A 26,691-nucleotide genomic window follows, 5' to 3' on the forward strand; every position below is an offset into this window, starting at 1 on the left:
AGACACTTTTTAAATAAGATACTGTATTTTTGTTTTGATCCTTGAAATGTAAACACGGTCTTAAATTTCAAAGTTTGCAACGTTTTACTAATTTCGGCTATGATATCACCAGCTGCGTGGCACCGGTTATGAAATGAATTTCTCAACAAAGTATTGGAAATTACAAAACATGCCGGCTATGAAGGCGTTTCATAATAAATTGAATCCAAAATCCATAAGGTAAGACCAATGGGTTTCTATAGTGACCCCCCTGGAATTTTGCACTCAAAAAACAAATCAGTCAAATTGACCAGATCAGTAGACAGTTGTGTGCAACTAATTGTCTAGTCACATTTCTGACGTATAGTCTAGTCAGAAAGTAAAATTAGATGAACAATTATAAAAAAAAATTCATCGAAATCGGTTATGAAAAGAGCAAGTTATGGACGAATAAAAAGTTTGTTGTACTTACTATGTGGATCCTCAAATTGGCAAACGTGCTTCAAAATGGCTGATTTTGTGGACATCTCTCTATTTGTTTTTTACACATATTTTCAGATTATCCCCTTTATTTTACATATTTCACATTTTCTCCTCCTGACCTTGACATATATGGTGTGGATTTTATTTTCCCTTGATATATGTTGTTCTCAGAAGGAGGCAAGATGTAATTTGAAAGATAATGAAGAAAATCTGAAAATTTGTGTATAAAAAGAATTGAGAGTTGTCCACAGAATCAGCCATTTTGAAGCACGTTTGCCAATTTGAGGATGCCCATAGTAAGTAAAACAAGAGTATTCAAACTCCCATAACTTTTTAAAGTTTTTTTAAGCTTTTTAAATTGTTCCTCTCATTTTACTCTTTCCGATGAGATTACTTTTCTTCTTGGGTTTTGGTTTCCGTTAATGAGGAAGTTTTTAAATAGATGCGACGGGTTACGCGAGCGAGAGAGAGAGATAGAAAAAAAAATCCATTAAAAAATCTAATTTTGTTCTTTCCCATTCATGTTCGTCTCTTTTTTTCTTGGTTGTAACCCCCCCCCCCCTTTTGGGATGGGGAAGGGCACAGCCCCCAACTCCGCCCGTCTTCACGAATATGCCGCCTTAAAAGTTTGCAAGGTGTTGCAAAATGTTTTGAAATAAATCGCGGAAAGTGATCGGCGAAGATTACGTCGCATCAAAATACAGTGCCACCGCGGTACACCGGTTCCAAAAACATGACGTCACAGAGATGCACTGGCGGATGGTGTCAGTTACGTAGGAAACATCACTAGTTGGTTTACCAATATAAACTACCAGCTCATTTGGCTGATTATCATTTTCTTTCAATCGTTCATCACATTGAGACGGTTCTATGATAATATTGGCGCTGGTGTAAAAAAAAATCATCTTCGTTCGGAGAAGCCGTAAAGGTCAAAGTAGGAGTCATGAAGACGTTCCTTCTATTCTCTATCGTATGGGCTTCCCTTGCATCGGGTGAGTCAGAAACTGTTTCATCATTCATGACAATTTTTTATTCTTGTGTGTGAATGAAAATCTGAATTGCTTTGGTATTCGGGTTCAACATTAATCAAAATAAAGGTACAACAAGATGATAATGTTCATAAGAACATTTTTTGCGCCGCTTATACATAGGCAGCGGAAGCGGGGGGGGGGGGCAGATCCCACTTAGATTTGAGATGGGGGGACAATCACCCTCTAAAATTTTAGGTGATAACCTTTTTTTTTTTTTTTGCTTGCGAATTATGTTTCCTGCGTCCCCCCAAAAAATTCATATGGACCCCCCTAAAATGTGTTTAGTCCTCCCCCTTAAAATTTTGGTTGATGACTTTTTTTTTTTTTTGCTTGTCAATGTTTTTACCTGTGTCCATCACAAAATTTCAGGTGGACCCCTCCTAATTTGTTGGGCTTCCGCCGCCAATGCGCTTATACGAATATAAGAAAGGACTTAAGTCCATGGTAGTACATTTTGTTCAAATCAAAACAAACAACATCAATTGTGTTTATGTCTGATGATATCGGTAAGTTCGTCATTAATTTGGGACACTTCTAGATGTATCATGAGGATATGAATGGCACACAAGATGATTTCATGTACACGCAACAACGTCCCATGTTTAAACCAAGTTAGCTAAGAGATGGACCTCGGCTGTTCTTGCACCCAAATTATATACCTTGGTTACCGTGGTACAATAACTGTTACGAACTGAGTCTGATACATCCTAACAACAATGACAGATTATGCTATCGAGTAAAGAGGGATTTCATCTTAAAACACAATTATTAAGATAATCAATAGTACAAATAGTAGCAAAGTACAGAACCAATTAAAAGACCATGAAGATACTAAGTTAAATGAATACATTTTTTTCTTGCAACGAATGTGAAAAGAAACCACGATCCCAAATGTTAAGTTCCATTTAAGAAGAAGCCAGAAGAAATACCCATTAGGTATGTGCTCTTACATACATGATTTATGTTTCAAATCCCATTTTCCATTATTCACATTTACTTTCAAACAAGGACAGGGCTATCCTCTCAGTTTAAAATGAATGTAATGTTGTGCAGAACTTACTGATCAATGTTAATATTTGACAAATTCGTAAGATTGTTTAGAATACATTGATATTGGCAGAGTATTAAAAGAAAATCTTTTCTGATGTTATGTTTTAGAAATTTGAATAACAAATGATCGATTGTAATCTTAAATCATTCTTTTCTATAGACGGGGGCTCTTTATGTTTAACGGGCTGCAATTAAAAACAGTGTAAAACTCATTGTGCTACATTAAGATTAAAATGTTAAGTGAATATAAATGAATAGATAAACAAATAAATAAAAACAAATAATAATTCAAATAATTATATCAAAATGTTGTACTGATAATGTAGCATGGTCTTTGCGACATATTCAACTAAATTTCGAATGCATAGCGCAGGTTGGCATTGCTAATGTTCTGAAATGGTCGAAAATATCCTAGAAATAAATGACTATAGCAAATTAACCGTGATTTTATGAAAGCTAAATTTACAACCATGTATATCTTTAACATTTTAGAAATCATTTCTTGTGGTGCATTTGATAAACCGTCTAACATACACATATACATTTCCCCTTATACATCTATCTATTTATTGTATATTTTGGTGGTAATCGAATCCCAAATCGACACTAAAGCCAATACTGAGCTGAAAATTCGTCTTTAAAGTTATTATTTTTGCATTCATCTTCCATGAAACGCCACCATTTTTAGTTTGTAATTCTAGAGACGGCCCTTCGATATCTCTTCACTTCATTTTCCGTAAGACATGCCCATCAAATTTTTGAGATGAGGCCCCCCCCCTCGTTTGCGGGGGGGGGGGGGCATTGCCACTTGGTCTTCAAACGCTTTGTCTAATTTTTGTTTAGGGTCATCCCATAGAAATCCCTTTCCCCCCCATAAGAATCTTTCTAGTGCATCCACCGCCAATACTTATTCGGTCATTTTTTAAAAAGACTATTTCGTTAAAAATCCAATCTCTTGAACACCTCGTACTTTGTTTTATAAAACGATTTGCCATTTTAAAAGAGTGCAACATAGTTAATAGGTAAAATGCATAGATTATCTGGGGGATTATAGCGAGAAATAGGGAGTTAAAGCGAACGCTCGAAAGAACATAGAAAATGTGTTGCGAAATGCCCTTCAGACAATAAGCAATCAAGAAGCTTTTGTCGAATACTGGCTAATCCAAAACTCAAGTTTCGCCTTGGACTCTGGACAAACCACAAATTTGCAATATTTCGTCAGCTGCAAAACTTCAGACGACCTTCTGCTCGGATCACCAATTTTGGAAAAAGACCATTCAGTCTTTCATTGTCATTTGAAGGGTTTTTTATAATATATTTTTACTGCGTTCTAGAATTCGTTGCACGTAGCTCAGTCCAAAATCTGGAAAATGGGCAATGCAAGAACAACGGTAGTAAATGAATACATAGAGAAATATACACTTAGAAAAATAAATAAACAAACAAATAAATGAATGAATGAATAAATAAATAAATGAAATTGTATTCTTTTTAAGGACATGCCATAATTTGCAGGACGTGCGCTGGGATGATATCTGACGATCCAAGCTTCCCTGTGCCTGTAGATCCCGGTACAGTGACGTGTTCAGAGACCCCTCAAGAAAAGACTTGTGAAGAAGGCGTTACCAGCTGTATGACGACGATTGTTGCGTTGCACTTTGCTCGTGCATCCGGTAAGAATATAACCTTTGGATGATTCTTGACGATTATGAGTTCGCAAAATATTGCATTTGAGCCTTTTCGAAGTTAGCTAATGATTAATATGTCTCGATTAACCTTTCATGATTACTAACACTTACACGAACACTAAAAGTAACTTTTATGGTAACTTGCCATGCAATGGTATCTTCCATGGAATCCTTGATTTTGATTGGCTGGTGAGCATTGTTACCATGGTAGTTACCACTGGATGGCAAAGTTACCATAGTGGTAACTTTTATGCAACGGGACCCAGGTGACGAGAAAAGTACGTCAGCGTTTCAGATTAGAAATGATTTTACCTTCCGTTTATGGCCTATGTTTATCATGTTGGCTGCTGTAGTATATCAATGATTAGAAACATCAAGCGACGCTTACATAGGAAATGTTATGAAAATGAACTTCCTTGACTACCTTAGATGGAAATAGTCATTAACAATTTTTTTTTTCAAATTATAGCAAAGTTAAATCTATGCCAAATATATATTTTTTCCTGCAGAGAAAATAAAGCACCGACGTAAGTTCACTATGGGTTTTCATTAGTACAGCCTTAAGGGATTGCACCAGTGGCAGGGTGACCAGACGTCCCGTATTTCCCGGGATTGTCCCGTATTTTGCTCCTGTGTCCCGGCGTCCCGACAGACCCTTCCCGGGACGCCTATTTGTCCCGTATTTCAGAATATTGAACAAATTGTAGTTTTAAAAGCGACGAATTTTCATTAAATAACCAACAGCTGACGAAGCATGGACAACAATTAAATCGATAACTGTAAACTTTTGCAAGTTCTGCGATGATTTCGTGCTAACCCAATACATTGCAAACGAACTGGCCTCCATGTGTGTGGCAGGCTACTAGCTAGGCATGTAGGATCGAAGCAAATTCTCAATGGTGCAAACAATCTCACAAGCATGATAAACAGTTTTTTCCACCAAAATAATCACAAAATCGGCGGGAAATTTTTATAATTATACTATGGATTCTCAGATTAATGATTTGGAGATGTAATCGGAGGAACAAGTTATTGACTTTTCATAGATCTAGTTGTTTCAGCTTTCGTTTTGGGTCTTGGTGTGTACGATGCCGGATATTTCACCTAATGTTTGACAATATGTTTCACTTTGAATTTTTTTTAATTTCTAAAACATTTTATTTTTAAGTTTTAAAAATACATTAAAAAACCACCAAATAAAATTATGATTTTCATTAGATGATTGGATTTTTTGTTTACTTGAAGTTTGAACTTTCTTTCTTTTATATATACTCTATCTTTTCTGCTTGCCCTTTTTGTTCCATCTATCTTTATTTTCTCGCTTTCTTTCCTTGACATTTTCTTTTCTCTCTCTCTGTTCATTTTTCTTTCTTTCCTTCTTTCTCTTACTTTCCTTCTTCATCAAATATCCTTTTTTATTTCCTTCATCCTTTCTTTCCTTATAATTACCGTGGCTTCCTTCTCTCTTCATCTCCTGTTTCTTTTCGTTCTTTCTCTCCTCCCATTATTTTCTCCTTTTTTGCGTTCTCTCCTCCCTTCATTCTTCCCTTCCGCTCTTTCTTCCTTTCTTTATTTCTTCCCTTCGTATTTTTTCCCTTATTCTTTCTTTCTTTTGTTTCTTTCTTTCTTTCCCTGCCTTAATTCCTTCCTTCCTCCAGTTTTCTTCTTTCTTTCTTTCATTCTTTCTTTCAAAGAATAAAGGAAACATGTTTATTTCCTTCATTGTTTCTTTCCTCCTTCTTTTTCTTACCTTTCCCCTTTATTTCTCTCCTTTATTTTGTCTTTCAGACATTTATTCATCTTCGCTTCCTTTCTTTCTTTTTCTTTCTTTTCTTCTTTTTTTCCTTTTTCCTTTCTTTCTTTCTTTCTTTCTTTCTTCTTTCTTTTTATTTTAATTACAAAGAATGACGGAAACCTTATATTTTACCTCTTTTATTATTTCTTTCATCCTTCTTTTATTCTAACTTTCTGGTATTTTTTATTTTTCCCTTTATTTTCCTTTCCTTCTCAATCATCTCTTTTCTTTCTCCTTCATTCTTTCGTTCACCTTCTCTTCCAATTCTTTATATTTTTCACAAGTCTAATACTTTGTGTGGGCTTCTTTGTTGATCTTCGTTTGTCAAATGTCCCGTATTTCATTTTGTGAAATCTGGTCACCCTGAGCAGTGGTCGCGCACGCCACTAATTTATGACCGGCCGTTCATGCTTCTTGCAGTAGAAGATGCAAACGTTGGTCTCTACTTCACTTTCCAAAAGACATGATCCTACATGCTAACAAGGGCAGGATCAAGCTTAAAGAAGTTGATAGTTTTAAGTAGTTACATGATTTCGGGTCACGGCATACGGCTCAAGACAAGACTTTCGTTCTTGCATGAAATGCATGTAATAAACTACATTTGATTTTGGAATCCAATATTTCTCTATAAACAAATTTTCCCTGTGAAGGGCATGTGTAGAATGTAAAAGGTATACTTATGTACGGTTCAGAAACATGGGTAATCAATAGGGGTAACTTACATCTACCTCTACAACCGTAATTCATTGTAGAATAACATTTGCTGGTCACTGTCTCCGTAGTGAGATAGAAGTTATTTTTTTATGTACGTTTGTTGCGCCTCCCTCATAAAAACAAAGGTCGGAAACCTTTTAATTTTGATCATTGCGTATGTCATGTATGTAGGGATAAAGATACTTTGTTACATGATTTACCAACTCCCATGCCAGATTGCAAAGCCTGGCGTGACGTTGTTGATTCATTCTCTAACGCGTCCGATCGGTAGTAGTAAGTTTTTGACCACGGATTAGACGCTATATCTTATTCAATGACCTTACTGGTGTGTTGACTCAGTTGGTAGAGCGTCCGGGAGGTCGGGGGTTCAAACCCGGCCGCGTTTCAGACCAAAAGACGTTAAAAGATGGGAGTTGCTGCTACCCTATTTGGCGTTCATCAATTAAAGGGATAGAGCCTCGTCGATCTGGCGCTGCACGGTGGCTGCCGGGCCCACGATGAATTGGGCAAAGCAAATTTTCGGAGTATGTATATTTCGAACAATAAATTATGGATTTTCATTTTCATTACATAAGCATTATAAGTAGACATTTGTTTTTGTTTCAAAGTAAACTCTTATCAAGTAACTATTGAATTTCATTGACAGCTATTTCACCCTTGTTTACTTTTTATTCCTTGTTCCAAGCTTTTAAAACCCTTTCCCCCTTCCTTTGTGTAGATTATAACTAAACGATAATTATATGATACACTGATCATGACGGGGAAATCGCTGTCAGTATCAGATGGAATCGTAATAAGTACAATGAATTTTAATGTTCTGTACAAAAAAAATCATAGGACCACTCACGCTGACACAAGAAGTTCGGGACTGTGGACCCTGGATATCTGGTGTTCTTCCTTCCGGGGACACATGCGCAGGAGAAGATATTGTCAAGACCATCCTGGGTCCAACTGACGCGAGTACAATGTTTCCTCCAGAACTTGGACTGACGTATGAGAGCCAGGACGCCAGCATCTGCTTATGTGACAGCTCAGACAATTGTATACCGCCCTCTCCTGGAATGATTATCAATACAACTGATACCACCGAGGAAACTGTACCCCCAGTAACAAGCACTTCAGGTAAGAAATCAAATAAAACGGGCTGTGTGGGTTATTAGTTTGGCAGTCAAGGGGTCAAAGAGAAAATGCATCGATTCGTATTCTAACCTTTTGGCAAGGCCCCGCTATGTTCTCTGACAAGTAGACGCTAAACGAGACTAGCGGTCGATGAAGAAAGTTGGCGAGACCTTGGTGAACGCGTAAAGGGGTTAGTCTCCCCTATAAGTCTCTCGGTTTCTGATATGCACCTTATTACACATCGTTTCCATGCATAGATCTATATGATGCAAACAATGTAGAGAAATCTAAAAGAGTATAAACAAAATTCTTCCATGATACGATTAAACTTTTATAAAACCGTAGTTTTTAATGCAAAGTGACTCGTCCTGCATTTGCTTTGATACACAAATAAACAAAGTAAATGATATGTCTAACTGCAGTTAATAATAATCACTTTCTTGTTTAATTTTAGATGTCCCGTCTGTCTGCCCGATAGCCGGAGAGTGGTATGTAGATTGGGACAATTCCTTCGCCTGCCTATCGCAGTATCCGATCAGCGAACCTTTCGAGGTCCCTGGCCAAATTCTTCCTCGCTTGGCAGTATCAGATGTCATTGAAGCTGCCGGAGCTGCTTGGAAAGCCACGAGCCTCATAGAAGCTGAAGGCGAGGTTTGCGTTCGAGTACTCCCTCAATTGACTGTGGCTCCGGGTGGACTAGACATCGTAAGAGGGTATTGCGATCCAGTCTTGTCGTTTTTGAGGGAAGGGACATCTTTTGACGCCCTAGCACACTGTAGGTATATTCTAAACATAACAGGAGCTATGTCGTCGTACATGCCACAAACGTTCCCAACGACCCAACCACTAACATCTGTATCAAATGCACTACGCCCATTCGACTTCTTAGATCACATTGAAAAGATCATTTATAATCTTGTCGGTGTATCCTTCAACGATATAGACAATGTGTGTACAGCTCGTGTCGGAATCGTTGAATCTGAGTCATCATTGAAAGAGCTTACAACCGATTTCCTCGTGGCGTTTACAAAAGTCTTGATCCCTAGAGCTGCAGAGTTGTGTGAAACATGGGATGACCTTGTTAACGGGATAGTTGAGGCAGTTCAGGGTGATAATGCCCCTGACATGTATGGCGTGTTTCAGAATACCTCCAATCTGCTGGCGCATCTGAGTGGTTTCACAGACAGGAATTCCCTTTGTCAAGATATCCAAGAGGCTTTTGCCTCACCTCCCGAATCTCCTGCTGTTGATCACGTTGCTGCATATATAACCAACAGCACACTAGACATTTTAACCGATGTCAGTCGTTGTTCAATCATAGCCCAAGAAGCTTTGGATATCTTCCTTGCTCTTAATCCAGAACTCACACATGAACAGGTGGAATCTGCCCTGTTTCAGTACACAGGATTCAGAAGCGTACAGGACGTATGCCAGGAAATAGAAGATGCTTTTCTTCCTGAAGGTAGGATGACGTCCTGAACTTTATACAAAATTATTCTAGTAAAATCACTTTCTTGTGCTGGGTTGTGCTCCATTCAAAAGTTCAAATTTTATATCATAAGTGGTATTTTGATGGTATATCCTTTGTCCTCATTGGCTAGGTCTAACTAGAGACCCGTCCCTGATTTAATAAGATAATTCGTAAAGAAATAATCACGTAAAACTGATGACATGTGTTCACATAAGGTGGTATTAATGGGAACTTAAAAGTGAAAGTTACTTTTATCACTTACCAAATCTGTAGACCTACATGTATATAATAAGATTAATACAAAATGGAAAAAAAAATCAATCAGTACTTAAACAAGTATTAGTTTTATTGTCCCGAAGCGACACCAGACGTAAACAGTTCTCAACGTACGATGCAAAATAACTTATTCATGTGTTTATTTTTTAAAACTGCTTGATTAGTTGAAGTAAGGCTTGTCGGTGGGAGCGACAACACGGAGGGAACCGTGGAAGTTCTTTATAATGGAGTTTGGGGAACTGTGTGTGATGATTCCTGGGATATTAGAGATGCCAACGTTGTATGCAGGATGCTAGGTTTCCCCAAAGCTACCCGCGCTCCATTGCTTGCCCATTTCGGAATCGGGACGGGGATCATCTGGCTGGATGATGTCATGTGTAGCGGGGTCGAAGAGAACATAGCCGACTGCCAGCATCGGGAAATAGGAGAGAGTGACTGTAGAGTTCACGAAGCTGCTGGTGTTGTTTGCCTTCCCCAAGGTAAACATGTTCGGGACATTTATGTACAAATCACAATCCTCTCGACTGTTCATTTTTAAAAGATGCATTTGTTGTTAACTCGAATGTCTATTTGTACAATAGGCGGCAGAAAAATCTTATCCACCAACCACTTGCAAGAAGAAATCCTGCTTTAAATTCATTTGTGATAGTTTGTATCAAAGAATGGAGTAAGTTGCCACAAAGTTTTAGATCCAGTCCAACACTGCCCATATTCAAAAAATTATATCGAAAATATTTATTTGAAAGATTACAAAATATCGTAAATTGAATCTTAATAAACCATTTGTGTTCGTGTGTATTTTTTGTATGTATTTTTCTTATTTACTCTCTAGATTATCGTTGCATATATTTTTCATCTCAATCTTGCTGTAATGTTCTATATGAGGGGCCTCTCTCACAAGCTCTGATTCTATGGGGTCCCAAACCTATCATATAATCTCTTTTTTTTGGTTAAATTTTGTCATATGTCTATTGTTTTGATTGGTTTAAATAAACTTGATCTAAAATATACAATTTTAAGTATTTCATTTTTTACGTTGTAGGAGGCCTACGCACAATAATTTCTAATTCAAATATTTCTGTCTCTTGTTATAAGAACCTGCCATTACTGAAATACGCCTTGTTGATGGAGGAAGTGATTATGAAGGAAGGGTAGAGATTGAGTTTGAAGGCCAATGGGGTACCATCTGTGATGATGACTGGGATTTAGACGATGCTTCTGTAGCATGCAGGATGCTTGGGTTCACCGGTGCGACTGATGCTCCGCTCTATGGTCAGTTCGGCCCAGGATCAGGTACCATCTGGCTTGATCAGGTTGGTTGCACTGGGAATGAGACCACTCTTGCGGACTGTTATCACGACGGGTTTGGAGAGACCAACTGCGACCACTACGAAGATGCTTGTGTCATTTGCATTCCTCCAGGTACGGTTAATCCAATATAAATAACTTGTTCTGAAAGTCACCAAATGACTTTTTAAAAAGATATTCAAGGAAGAAGTCTGATTCCCCATATCAGTGAACATTGTTTGAATTGCATGCTTGATGCTGCCTGCTTAGATTTCAAACAGACATCCCTCTTACACAATCTTACAATAATATATAGCTTCAAAAGTTAAAGCTAAACAACGCTATATAAAACAAGCCGAAGAAGTAGAAGACAAAAAAAACTAAGACGAAGAAAACGACGGAGAGGAAAAGAATACGTAAAAAGGAAAAAAAAGTAAAGTTCGTTACACACAATGCGACTCGTTGCGATGCGAATTTCAAAGAAACTGTATGAACATTCCAACCAATAATCTTGAATTAATAATAGTGGCAGGACTACTAAACTTAGAATTCAATCTAGTCGAGCCTCTAGTGTATGGATAAAGGCAAATTTAAATCCGACCTTAATGACGTCATCATCGGCTGCGACTTGAAGCCGATTTGGACTTTACTCTGACCACTGGGATTGCCACAAAGCATAATTATGATTTTATTATTCCTAACACTATTGCCGAATTTGCCGAAATAATTGGACTTCTTGGAACTTTCACATTTAATGAAAAATACAATTTATCAAAAAGATAACTCATGTCGGATCGGATCGCCTTGTATGCACAGGGTTTAAGAAGAAGAAGAAGGAGAAAGATAACTCTTGGCGTACTTGGTCACCCTACCAATTAATGATAAACAGTTTTGCAACAAGTTTTCACAATTACCTCATCCTTGTTTTCCTTCACCTTTCTTTAATACAGTCCCACCTACACCGTCTGTTGAAGTGAGGCTATTCGGTGGAGCTGACAACACGGAGGGGACTGTTGAAGTGTTCTACGATGGACAGTGGGGAACCGTCTGTGATGATTACTGGGACCTGAATGACGCCAACGTCGTATGTAGGATGCTTGGTTTCACTGGGGCTTCTGCTGCTCCTGGCTATGCTCGATTCGGAGAGGGTTCGGGTGAGATCTGGCTCGATGATGTGGTATGCAGCGGCAGGGAGCAGAGCATTGCAGAGTGCCAGCACCCTGGATTCGGAGTGAGCAACTGCGCTCATTATGAAGACGCTGGAGTCGTTTGTGTTGCCGAAGGTATAGTTGTTTGGGAATTTTGACAGGTAAAGCTGGACACGCTTTACGAATACTACAATGGGAAATAAGTACGTTAGAGTAGTATTATGGACTTCAAAGTTTCCACATGATTGTGAAATTTATACAGTTGAGAAATCCACAATATTGTACGTTGACATAAACAAGCCAGGTAAAAAGGAGGCAGGTGAAGGGGGGGGGGCTCGACTCGGCACACTTTTCGGGGCGCAGTGACTCACATACATGATAATAGTGTGGTCACATTCGGGTCAAATTAAACTGCGAAATCCTCCTCGCATTGTTAAATAGATTACGACCATATTAGCAGTGTAAATCTTCACATGGATCTCAATTTTCAGTTGATCTAATGCCATTTCGTTCAATAACCAACTCGTCTACAATCATTTTGCCCACCATCAGTTCGTTCACCATCCACAGGTCTGACTGCCATTTCGTCCACTAACTATTTCGCCTATTAATGAGTTGGTCCAGTGTCCGTTTAGTCCATATACCATTGGTCTAATTTGACTAATTGTTAATTGGGCGAAATTTAATGAAAACAAAATGAGTATTTGACCAACTGGTTATGAGACGAAATGGTAATAGACGAACTGGTGATTAAATGAAGTGATTTTTGAACCAAATGCCTGTTAGACAACGGTATAAGACTAAGGTAGACCATGTGACAATAGACGAATTGGCATTTTGCCGATGAGCAAACTGTGAAATCACACCGAGATTGTTTTTCTCATAGGAATTCCCACACTTGCACGTAGTGAACAAACAATATGACAGGAGGAAACACAAGTTTATTCCACCCTTCCTCATTTCTTTATACTACCTTTCAGAACATACGATCACGGACATACGTTTGGTTGGTGGAGAGAGCGACCTTGTGGGGCGGGTCGAGATCGAATACGACGGAGAATGGGGAACCATTTGTGACGACGTCTGGGGCTTGGACGATGCCAACGTGGTTTGTAGGATGCTTGGATTCGATGGGGCTTCGGGGGCACCAGGATCAGCGCGCTTCGGCCAGGGTTCTGGTAATATTCTCCTGGATGATGTAGAATGTTTGGGTAACGAGGTCAGCCTCACAGAATGCAGTCACTTGCCATTTAAGGAACACAACTGTGACCACTCAGAAGATGCAGGGGTCATTTGTGTTATCGCAGGTACTTAACTCACATCTTTAGTACTTACGATACATATTTAATCAATATATACAAACATATTTTCTTAATGGATGAAAATTAGAATGCCGTGGCGGATCCAGGAAGGGGCACATCCGGCTCGTGCCCCCCCTCCCCCTGAGAGACACAAAACATATTTGTGAATGTGAATATGTCTTGCACACGCAAGCCAGTATCTTTTTCTTTATTTTTCATTTCTATTTTTGTTTGCTGTCAAATGTCACGTGTACAAAAATGCCCCCTTTAAAAAAAGCTGGATTCGCCCCTGAGAATGTGAAGACATCATTTATCAAGCCTCTTATACATAATATGGAGGGAATGACTCTGTATTTCATGGCCAATTTACTATTTTTCAAAGCCAAACCGTTGACAGTCTACCTGAATATGAATATAATGTCCATTTGCGCATTAGCCCAGGACTAGTAATACTCGATAAGCAGTCCCATAGGCTCAATAAACCAACCTAGAAATATTATTTCCGATAATATTGTTTTTCTTTATTGATGTGCCTATGGGGTCCTAGAACAAAATCAGCTTTCTTGCCCAAGCGGCAACTTTGGGCATACTTGCAAATTTGCATGAATCCAAAATGGCCGCCAGATGCTGTGAAACCCCTTGCCCCAGAACGATGAGGAATGCAAAAGTGCGCCCGTAGAAAAAGTCCGGATGCTTCGCTTCCTTGCTTTCGAGTTTCTTTGTAATTTTTTGTTCGTCTTGTCCGCCAAGGAAACAAAAAAATATATACATACGGATGTACATTTCGTATGCCAAGGGTCACATAAACTTTGTATGGTAAGAGCCACATCGGCCAAATGGATTCACGGGGCTCGTAACATAAATAAAAGTAATATCATTAACCGTAGAACCCATTTAACGATTGATTACATTGACTACGATATTCAATGAATGGCTGACCTGTGTGTTAGGGGATTGCGATGGGTCGGTTTGGAGTTGGTTTCACGGTGCCTCTGCAGGATAATTGTATTGCTCGTAACATTGTCTTCATGGCCTTTGCAGAGCCGCAGACGCCCAAGCCGTCACCGTTCTGCACGATCACTGACATTCGGTTAGTCGGGGGTGGTACGGATCACGAGGGACGGGTTGAGATATACTACAAAGAAGAGTGGGGCACTGTCTGCGACGATGGTTGGGGCATCGACGACGCTTCTGTGGCCTGTAGAATGTTGGGTTTCGATGGTGCTTCAAATGCGTCAGGTTTGGCCGAGTACGGAGAGGGCTCGGGTAGGATTTGGCTCGATGACGTGGAGTGCATCGGAGACGAGACAACACTACTGGACTGTAACCACCGTACACCTGGACAACATAATTGTGGCCATTCTGAAGATGCCGGGGTGACATGTTTTTCAATAGGTATATATTTATTTATTTTCCTTTGTCTCGCCTACATAAAAGAGCGATACTTTAGGCGCTACTTTTCTGACGGAGGTGGCGTCAACATCAAATCTTAACAGAAGATTAAATTTTTGAAATGACATCATAACGGAGAAAGTGTATAGACCTAGTTCGTGAAAGGTCAACGTTCATTTAGGGTAAATGAACTTAGACCATGTTGAGGGACTCAACACCAAAATCTTAACTCAAGGTCAAGTTTTTGAAACGTTGTTTTATATTAAAAAGTATATAAAGCTTGCTCCTGAAACTTGGACATAGGAATGATAGAATGGAAGCGCCGTGGTGCAGCGGTTCTGACTCTCGCCTTGTAAAAATCAGAGGGTCGTGTGTTCGAATCCCACCATGACCTAGCGCCCTTTGGCAAGGCGTCAATCAACACTTTGCCACTCTCCCCCAGGTGCTAATTGGTTACTGGCAAGAAACAACCGTCATTGTGGTTGGTTTAGCAACTGTGCGCCTAACACGCTGTTTGGAATGCTATGAGTCAAGTGACCGGGTAATAATAATTGTGAAGCGCTTTGAGCAGTTCTAGATTGATAAAGCGCTACATGTATATAAATGCCAATTATTATGAATTATAAAGTATTAATGAACATCCTACTTGAGTTTCAGATCACATGATCAATATGAAATATCATTTAGGTTCAACAAACTTTGTTGAGGGTATTTTTGGACTTGTCATCAACTTAAACATTTTATTGCTCTAGTTCATGAAACTTAGACATAAGAGCAACCATGTATCCATGAATATCATGTGCGTATTTCAGGTCACATGACCAAGACCAAAGGTCATTTCAGGTCAATGAACTTTGGCCATGTTGGGAGTATTTGATTGCATCGGCATCATAACTTAGGAAGTTTATGGATCTACAAATGTAGTTCACGAAAGATAGGCACAAGGGTAATCAAGTATGAATGATTATTTTGCACACGTTTTAGGTTCAAAGGTCATTTTGGGCCAATGGACACAGTATTTTATAATCATACAAAGAACATTGTCAATTTTTTTCGACGCGATTGAGAATTTTTAATACAGCCATCGCAGATGGTTCCCACCGGCAGATCTTTTGTATCAAAATGTTTCACTTCGCCCCCACCCCTCCCCGATCCGAAACATGGATCGACGCCTCAGGTTGGCACTAAGTAAGCCTAAAGAACGAAAAGAACAATATCTTATCTACTCTTTTCCATCGATATTAAATTACCCTCGATCCACATGCAGAGCCAACAATACCGGAAACAACACCCATGACAACGATATCAACGACACCAACTCCACCATCTCCCATTGAGGACATCCGATTGAGCGGAAGTACTATCTCATCGGAAGGAAGAGTTGAAATCCTGTATAATGGAGAATGGGGAACTATTTGTGATGATTATTGGGATCAAGATGATGCTGATGTAGCTTGTAGGATGTTAGGTTTCGAAGGAGCGACTAGTGCTCCAGGCCAAGCCCAGTTTGGAGAAGGTTCTGGTGCAATCTGGCTAGACAATGTGAGGTGTGTTGGAACTGAGACCAGCCTAGCTGATTGTCCTCGCCCAGACTTTGGAGACCACAATTGCGGTCACTCGGAAGACGCCGGAGTCGTTTGCCTCAATACAGGTAATTATTTTAAACAATTACTTTTACACAATTTGAGTAACATTAATTAAGCAGGACTAAATGAAATAAATCTATAACTTTTGATTTGCATATTTTTTTTTCATATTCGTTTGATGGCATCTTATCATGGAATCGGTACAGAAAAATATATTTTGACCGGTAGAAGTATAGAATACATGTATTATCGTTATCAATATCATTGTTTTAATTTTACATGGGGGAGGGGGATTGTGTTGATATTGTGCATTCGCACTTCCTATAAAAGACTTCAATACCATTTCATTAGAGTACAGTTAAATGTGTAGGGAATAGAATGAGTCTAGGAGGCTGTGAGCATAGGATTTTGGGAGCTATGACTGTGGCTACAGCGAGGACACCGCGACCATGTGCATCACTTCATGTAATTCATAAACACTGTGCATGTGACGCCTTACATTCATAGCGCCATCCCCACACAATAAATTTTTAGATTACATAATGATTTCCATAATATTTGAGAATTTTACTTTTAGGTAGAAATCACATAAAAGTTATGGAGTTCCTATTTAACATCACTTTTTACATAATTTCTGTAAAACATTTAAGTTAGGTAATATTTACACAATAAATTGGGTTTTGTAGTTCACATAGTGATTTACATAATATTTGTGAAATTTACTGTTAGGTAAAAAGTACACAAAATATATGGAGTTCCTATTTAACATCACTTTTTACATTATTTCTGTAAACATTTCTCTGTGTGCAGAAGTTATTGATCCAGCATGCCTATTTTATTAAGATCCCATTTCATTCCCCTAAGTGAAGAAATTTCTTCAACACGAGCAAGTTTCCTTTTTGACCCCGCCCCCCTCTCTCTCTTTCTTCGTCTCTATTCTTGGCCATCCTGTTAAATATAGTTACAACAACCATCCATGTAACAACTGTATCACCATGGACAGCACCAGTACGATTGGTCAACGGTGGTTCACCAACGGAGGGTCGCGTGGAGATACTGCACAATGGCCAATGGGGGACAATCTGCGATGACTATTGGGATTTAGATGACGCCACAGTTGTTTGTAGCATGCTAGGCTTTGGCCGGGCTGTAGACGCACCAACAAGAGCTCACTTTGGACAAGGAACGGATCCTATATGGCTTGATGATGTCAGGTGCGTGGGAGATGAGTCCGAGTTGACAGACTGTCCGCGCAACGCATTTGGAACCAACAACTGTGGCCATTCCGAAGATGCCGGGGTTATTTGTTCAGCAGGTAGCTAATCATATTATGCATACCTTTGGTACCTCTTAGTTTGGAGTTCCAACGTTATTGACAGTTTTCGTGTCCCTGTTATTTATCAAGTGACTCACTTTTTGTCTATTTCTGTTTATCACTTTGATTTAACGTTGCCTTTTAGTTACACACTTTATCGAAAAAATGCTGAACCCACACAACATGAATGTGTTTATAATGTGGTATGTTGTACTCAAAGAGAGAATGACGTTAAGTACCAAATGAATAAGTGCAATCTAACATAGATTAGAGTCTGCCTTACAGCGACGTGAAATAAGTATAGGCCTACCCTCTTGTATAATCGCTCGTCGAAACACCAATAATAAATACGACTATTTGTCTTTTTTTATGAGGCTCTATTCATCAATATTTTATCTATTTTATGTTTTAAATCGAAGAGCCAGTGCCAGAACAAACGGTTCGTTTGGTTAATGGTGATTCTGACAACAACGGACGTGTAGAGATCTACCATGACGGGGAATGGGGGAGCATCTGTGATGATTACTGGGGCCTCGATGATGCTACAGTAGTTTGCCGGATGTTGGGTTTTGGTGTTGCCACAGAAGCGCCGGGATCGGCACGGTATGGGCAGGCTTCGGGTCGTATCTGGCTTGACGACGTCCAGTGTTCGGGAAGTGAAGCAGACATAAGGGACTGCTCACACAGAGACTTTGGATCTCACAACTGTGGTCACTCTGAAGATGCAGGAGCTGTTTGTTCTTATGCAGGTGATAAACCTATAACCTATATCTGTATAAAAGTGTTTTTTCGATAGACATTGACGTATTGTTCAGACATGTATTACATGTATATGTAAATAGTTTTTGTTGTTCTGCTCTGAAGCGCCTTGAGCAATCTAATCAAGATGGAAAGTGCGCTATATAAATCTTATGTATTATTATTATTATTACTATAACACAAACAATGCAATGTTAAAAGATTTATTCTATTCATTGTATTTACTTCTGTAAGTTTCATGCACTCAAGATGGACTCATAAAATGCACAACTGCTGTATTTGTTGGACCTGCTCTTGTTTTTTTTTCATCAGATCACGCTAGCCTTAACAAGGAAAATACTAGACATTTTCACCAAACGCCCTCAGCATATTCGGTATCTCCCCACATGGTTTTTCATATTGCTCGTATTAAACGTTAAACGCACGAGTTTCCGCACGACTGAAATATGGCCAAGTAAGATAATTAGGTGATGTCATCTATTTAGCACACGAACGGGCCAGCATGCAGTCATGCGTCCAATCATCCGTACAGCTTTATAAATGCAGTGAATGAAAACACAAAATGCAGTTTTCCTGAGAATCAATAAAATCTTCATATGATTGTGACTAAATAACATCCTATGTCTTTAGTTTCAACGGCAGCACCAACACCTCCAGCCCACACGGTTCGTTTGGTCGGCGGAAATGGGGACAACGAAGGAAGAGTTGAAATATTCATCAATGGCGAATGGGGAACTGTCTGTGATGATTCTTGGGGCAAGACCGATGCTGATATTGTGTGTAGAATGCTTGGTTACTGTGCTGCATCCATTGCGCACGGCTCGGCTTACTTCGGAGCTGGGGAGGGCCAGATATGGCTCGATGACGTAGCGTGCACAGGGGAAGAGACTGATCTGTTAGACTGCCCTCACCGGGGTGTTGGGATTCATAACTGCAATCACAACGAAGATGCGGGAGTCGTCTGCTTTACCAACGGTACGTTGTTAACCAGGAAACAGTTACCAACTGAAACATTTGGTAGTTTTAATCTTTCTTGTTTGTGTTATCTTTATTCTTATCTTCATGGTTATTATTCCTTAACTTTTTACCACCCCCCCCCCCCATTTTCAGTTGTTTGTTTGAAAAAATATAATTCGTTCCTTAACACAATTAGTCTATGTTAATTTTATTCTTATCATTAATTTCTATCATTTGTATTGATAATATATTTCACTATTCTTAATCAAATTTATATTTTATGCAAATGTCTTATTTCTTGGTATTTATTCATGCTAATGTCATCTTTCTTTCATTCTTTCTAATTTTATTTTTCTCATTTTATTTCGATTTATTTAATCATTAATTTGTTTTGTTCATTATAATAGCAATATTTTTTAACGCCCCAAGGTCCTTTTAATCTAATATTTTGTTATGGTATACTGCGGTCAGTGTATTTTCCAACAACTTGTCCCCTTGCTATACTAACTAGTCGCTTCGAGATAAAGTCCTGTGTTGTGCAGGGTATTCGGACGATGGGCGGAAATTGGAAAATAAAAATGATAATCATTAAGCATATTATTGTAATTAATTCATTGTACTTCCCAAAGTCAATGATTCCCCGGGCTGTACTATCGATAAGTAACTGTATGAGGGCATAAAAAATTGTGTATAAAATTGTAACATAGCTGTAAAATAGCTGCAAAGTATTTAAACAAAAAAATATTTTTTAATTAAAAGTATTGTTTAAATTATGTAACGTGTTTTTCTTCATAAATTACATCAAATATTATTGTAATGTGACAACAAAGGAGGGGATAATGCAAAATTGAACTTTTGTCCTGATTTTACTTGTCTTTCATATGATTAGCGCCGGGTCCTGTGTTTAATGACATTCGATTGAGCGGCGGAACCTCTAACAAGGAAGGACGAGTTGAAATTCTACACGAAGGACTATGGGGGACGGTTTGTGATGACCTTTGGGGCATAGAAGACGCATCGGTTGTGTGCAGGATGCTTGGGTTCTGTACTGCAAGCAGCGCACCCGGTCAGGCTCGGTTTGGACCCGGTTCAGATCCGATTTGGCTTGATGACGTATCATGCACCGGAAGTGAAAATGACCTCAGAGACTGTCAGCACCGAGGATTTGGATCTCATAACTGCGGTCACAGTGAAGATGCGGGGGTTATTTGCATTCCAAGTGGTACGTGTTGAGTATATTACATATGGCCCTCCTCCTTAAACCAACTATTTGGTCTAAAAAAAAGTTAAGTTGGATTTATTTTTTTTATGGGGGACGGGTGGCAACTACATGTAATATGTGTTTATTTTAAAACAAGTTTGATGATTTGTTATCTGTATTTTTGTATTGTAATTTATTACCACATGACGAACCTATTGTTGTAAAACCTATGTACAACAGTGCTTCAAAACATTTGTAAAGATAAACACATGCCAATTGTAACAGTAAAGCAGGTAAACAAAAAGCACAAGCAACATACTTCACATCATGTTGTCATGCAAGCGTTGGTAATGTATACAAAAAAGTTTTGGACACACTGGTTTGATACACCTTTTGGTTATAGTTCATCAAACAGAGGTCCGTGAAGGGGAAGGTGGTGGTATCCCAAACAAACGTTTCATGGCTTTATTGATTTAGAACAAGCCTTCAGGAAATGTTAGAGTGAACCTTCAGGGTTGTTGGTAACTCTCGTTTGCTTTTAAATTTAACATCTTTGAACATTAAGCCAGCATACCTGAGACGACAACTCCAGATGCCACTACGACTGAATCAGCACCCCCACCAACGACAACTCCAATGGTGACCACACCCATGCCTCGCCAGGTGCGTTTGGTCGGCGGTAATGTGCCATCCAGAGGTAGGGTAGAAGTAACAGACAGATATGGGAACTATGGAACTATCTGTGATACCTACTGGTCCCAAAACGACGCTGATGTCGTATGTAGAATGTTGGGCTACGGAGGCGCATCGTCCTATTCGAACAATGCCGAGTTTGGACAGAGTAGAGGACGCATTCTGCTTGATGATGTTCAGTGCAATGGACAGGAAACAAACATTGCCAACTGTCAACTTCATCCAAACGGGGGCTGGAACTGCGATAAGGATAAAGAAGTCGGTGTCACTTGCAGTATTCCAGGTGAGTATTAGAATAAAGATATACAATGAAATTTGAAAGAATAGTACCCATCCCAATTGGAATGTAGTTGCGAATTTCGTATAGAAAGTTTTGCTTGTTATGTCATGATTCATGATACAGTCACGCTGGCGAGATACTGACCCCTGACCGACGAAATCTATTACCCCATTAAATTTGGTTGGTTTGTTCATGTGACTGTATGATTGGCATCTTTGTTGCTTTACAGAACCGTCTGAGTTTGAGATCCGCCTAGTAGGAGGCAGCTATCCCTGGGAAGGTCGGGTAGAGCTTTTCTACCAGGGGGAATGGGGGACAATCTGCTCGAGCTACTGGGGTAAAAAGGACGGAGACGTGGCTTGCAAAATGCTTGGTTTCAGCAGTGCCTATGAAGCGATATCTCCGACAGGCGCTCTCTATCCAATGCCCTTCGGTGAAGGCACTGGGACAATCCATTTCAGTGAATTTGGTTGTGACGGAACTGAAGAGAACTTGGCCGACTGTTCTCATTCTGGATGGGGACAACATAACTGCTATCACTATGAAGATGCTGGATTAATTTGCAACAGTCCAGGTACAACCGTTTAAACCGTTTTATTGTACAAACCTTTCTAATTTACGATTTGAATTTTCATTGATCAAAGATATACTTTGATTAACTATTTATTGCAGGGAACCCATTCTAACAAGCTTTGCTTTCCAGTAAGTTCCCGTTTTTCATTTTTGTATATTATATCTTTGTGTTTTGCTTTACATTGTAATTTTTGTTAAATTTTGGAATGAAAAAGAATAAATGCAATCAATCAATCAAACCTTCTTTATCTTACTCATGTTATTTCTATAGTTTTTTTTCTTCCTTGTCATTCTCAGACTTGAGCTTCGCTTGTTTGTATTCTTGTTTTTTCCTTCTATTTACGGGCTTTGGAATGGGGGAACAATCTTTGAACAAATGCAGTTTTATTGGTTCTATTGTGCTACTAAAGTGGGAATTGATTCTCACGTCAAAGTTGGTAATTTCATAGTAGAGTATCTATCTAAACTGATGTTTAAGCAATGGAACCAATAGTTAATAAACCGACGTTTTCGTTTGCAAGCCCAAATATCATTACTAAGTGTAATGTTCTGCATGGTCAGCCCCAACACCTGCAATGTTGGTCCCCAGAGCCTAGTAGTGGAGATCAAAGTTACATTCTTTAGTCTGTATCAATATTCCGAACAGACCCAGTCAGCGTGGTCGTTCGTCTCGTGAATGGCAGTAGCAAGGCCGAGGGACGAGTTGAGGTGCTGTATGACGGAGAATTCGGAACCGTCTGTGACGACTCATGGGATACTCTTGATGCTGCCGTTGTCTGCAGGATGTTGGGATATGAGGGCGCTTCTCAGGCACCAGGATATGCCCGTTTCGGGCAAGGTAGTGGGGACATTGTCCTGGATGATGTGGTCTGCCAGGGGACAGAGGATAACATAGCGAGCTGTGTCCACCGATCTTGGGGCGAACATAACTGTGGCCACACAGAGGATGCCTCGGTTGTCTGCACCGGAGACTGTAAGTGTTAACGAATTACTTTCTGTTACTTTTGTGCTACATTTTATTCTAATTCATTACATCAAACTGTAAAGTAACCCTTATTCTCCCGCTCGTCAAAAAGTTATCGATATTACCTTCGCTTTTATCAGTGTTAGATGGCCAATCATATTCATACACTTTTGTCAATTAGCAATATCTTTTTTTAATAGAGGGAATGGGTTTGGTCAAGTAAATATATTTTGCCTTCCTGTTGAACAAGGCTCGTGACACCTTACAATGATCTCATCTTCCATGTTTACTTTTAATTTTTTTAAAGTGAACTTGCCCGTCCGTTTGGTGAATGGCGCGACCGCTAACGAAGGCCGTGTGGAGATTTTCCGATACGGGGCCTGGGGCTCAGTGTGCGATGACTTCTGGGATATCAACGATGGTCACGTGGTCTGTCGTATGCTCGGTTACGAACGTGCTGAACGCATCTGGTGGGGCACAACCTACGGACCGGGATCTGGTCGTATCCTGTTGGATAATGTCGAATGCACTGGTAGTGAGGCGACTCTCGACGACTGCGATCACCCACCTTGGGGCGTCCATGATTGTAATCATTATGAAGATGCTGGGGTCGTATGCAAGTAGTGATTCTTCAGGTGAATCTCGAACAACATTTTTAATACACTTCATTGGGCAATTACGCAGATATATGAAGAGCTCGATTGCAAAAAGGGTATTGATCCATTGTTCATCAAATTCGATTTTTTTTTGTGTCAATGTATACATACCAAAGAAAAATTGAATTTCCAATCGAATATGGTTGTAATGCTTCAAAGTGGATCTAACCCCTTTTGCAACCAAACACTTCATATCCTCAATGTTCATGATGTTACAAATAGTGAGCTTAGGATTTTCAAGGAAATACCTAATGAATGAATGTTAAGCCATTGCCACTGATCCAACTTTTAAGAAACAGAAAAAAAACACTTTTTGTAACATCCTCGCTTTGACGCCCAGGTAGGACATGAGGAGTTACCTTGTTCGCCAGTGATCTAATAAAATGTGCGAAGCTCTTCTATTTGGATAGAGGAAGGTACAGCATCCAACAGCAGTGGGACTATGAGTATTATAATCCTCACAAAATATCAACCTTTTGATGCTTTCGTTGCCGTAAGCTCATACAGAACATATAATCCTTTTGCCAAATTTGCTTTTTCTTACAATAATCACAATCAAGTGATAAGCCAAAGGGCCTCATAAAACTAATCAAAGAAATTAACAGAAAAATGTATACATAATCATAAATATTTTATATATACCTATAGTGAAATAAATAAATTACTATCTTCACTCAATGTCCTTGAGAGCTGTCATCCATTGCGAATCAAAGGTTGAAAAGATGCCTCCGCTTGGATCGAACCTGGGCCCCTGGCTCTGAACACAAATGCATTACCCATAGACCACGGAGGCAGGTCAACAGTTCGGAGAGACCGAGTTCAATAAACCGACAGGCAGCTTTCCAACCTTTTTATTGATTCTTTGTCTTTTTTGGTTCAGAGGAGTTAAGAACAATGAAAGCCAGGGATCCAAGCGGAGTCATTTTTTCAACCTTTGGTTCAGAATGAATGTCAGTTCTGAGGACTGAAGCTACACATCTATTATTCTTTCATATTCATTTCTTTCACTGTTTATAATTTACAAGAGAGTTGCCACAAGTTGTTTGCATTTCTCTGATTTCTCAATATACACAAGTTGTGAAATAAAGAAATGAAGAGAAAATGTTACCTTTGGGGGGTTATACTGAATTTCTGCTATATTTGTCTTACGCAGTTTATTGATGATCGATCTTGACAAGTTATAAATAATTTCAAAACATTGGATATGTTTTAAGAATAAAAAAAATTTTTTTTTTGATAAAAAAATGATTTGGGGCAGGCTAGTGTCTGTTTTGAGAGACAAAAGTTTTCATATTATAATGCTTTATTTTTCTTTCCTTCTCTTTCAGTTGGAATAGGTTGGTCCTCATGGGAAAATTTGTCACGAGCTTCTGGTAATCAAGACAACTGATGTGCGCTCAATACATTTTTTCTCAATATTCATCCTTGGATTTATTTATACCTATCGTGTTTAGATGTGTTTAAGGGATTTATTAACGCAATGCTTCATATGGTTAGAGTTATTTATTTTGAAAACTGAACGATGATGTTGAGGTACAAAGGAAAATACTTGTTGAAGTAGATGTAATTGTTACATTTTCTTTATAGTTCGCTCAATAACGATTGATGTCATATTTCCTTGAATATACAGAACCTATTTCTCTACATTCTATCCAAAAAACCGTATTGATATATCATATTAGCTCTTACGACGCGCATGATCATGAAACTGACAAGTGCATAGGATTATTTTTTTCAGAGAATATTGATTATATTTACAATAAAGCAAACATTATTTATCAAATGAAGAGTTTAGTTGCAAAAGGGGTTAGGTCCACTTTGGACCATTCGAGAAAAAACATGTTTTTTTTATTCTCACTTGTTGCAATATTCTTAGGAGAAACTTAATTGTCATGATGTACTACCCTATCATGTGATCATAAATTGGGTATAAAAGAAATCTTCCTGTCTTCAAATTTATATATATATATATATATATATATATATATATATATATATATATATATATATATATATATATATACATATATATATATACATATATATATATATCTAAAAAAAATTATCATTGTGGACCTAGCCCCTTTTGCAAGTAAACTGAAATTAATCCAATCTCTTTTGATTAAAAAGGTAATTTTTCTTTGCCACTTTCATTCACGTTTTCATTTAAATTTTAAATTGTCTTTGGTAGCATCAGAGTGACTAAAGATTTAGAGGTTTAGAGACAGAAAACGATAAAATTTATGAAAATTGATTTTACCCCTTTTGATAAATGACTTCTGTAGAAGAGTTTAGTTGCAAAAGGGGTTAGGTCCACTCTAAGAATATAAATATTTTTTTAATTTTCCCATATTGCAATATTCTAATGCGAAACCGAATTTTCATGATAACCTATCATGAGAACATAAAATTGGGTATAAGAGAAATCTACCTGTTTCATTATTTTTTTAAGATATTCTTTTCCAAAAAAAATATGAGTGGACCTAACCCCTTTTGCAAATAAACTGAAATGGACCTAACCCCTTTTGAAAAAATATGATTTTTCTTTGCCATTTTAGTTCACTTTTTAATAGGAATTTCAACTTTGGTAACATCTTATAGAGCTACGAAAAATCTATACATTCAGGCATAAAAATCAAATTTGATGAAAAATTAACCTAACCACTTTTGCAAGTGAGCTCTTCAAATATGGTTGATAAAAATGCTTATTAAACCTTAATAAGCCATTGTTCGTGTCGTCATTTCATATTTTTAGTGTACAGTAGATGGTAAAGAAAAAGTAGATTTTAAATTCGACTTTAATACATTACAACCCTTACTTTAAATTGTCGTGGCAAAATAAAACTGTCATAATATATGTACATGTACACTGTTAGAAAATTCATCCTTACAATAAAAGAAGTTCCTGCAGCAGAGTCTCGAGATCATCTGTAATCTTACCGAATTGCGTAATCTTACAGGAATTTGGTATTT

At 38.5% G+C, this 26,691-nt stretch overlaps 1 protein-coding gene across 1 annotated transcript; it reads left to right on the forward strand.

Moving 5' to 3' along the window:
- Positions 1-1,258: 1,258 nt before the first annotated feature.
- LOC121419869 (deleted in malignant brain tumors 1 protein-like) lies at positions 1,259-25,243 on the forward strand. Its single transcript, XM_041614329.1, has 19 exons — positions 1,259-1,454; positions 4,040-4,216; positions 7,578-7,862; positions 8,314-9,321; positions 9,771-10,085; positions 10,702-11,028; positions 11,844-12,176; positions 13,022-13,348; positions 14,384-14,737; positions 16,002-16,385; positions 17,282-17,635; positions 18,055-18,384; positions 19,025-19,369; positions 20,241-20,573; positions 21,118-21,528; positions 21,755-22,099; positions 22,745-23,071; positions 23,370-23,697; positions 25,047-25,243. Exons 1-18 carry the CDS (start codon positions 1,406-1,408, stop codon positions 23,684-23,686), a joined length of 6,321 nt encoding a protein of 2,106 aa, XP_041470263.1. The 5' UTR covers positions 1,259-1,405; the 3' UTR covers positions 23,687-23,697; positions 25,047-25,243.
- Positions 25,244-26,691: the final 1,448 nt, after the last annotated feature.

The sequence above is a fragment of the Lytechinus variegatus genome, chromosome 8 (assembly GCF_018143015.1).
Source record: "Lytechinus variegatus isolate NC3 chromosome 8, Lvar_3.0, whole genome shotgun sequence".
Classification (NCBI taxonomy): Eukaryota; Metazoa; Echinodermata; class Echinoidea; order Temnopleuroida; family Toxopneustidae; genus Lytechinus; species Lytechinus variegatus.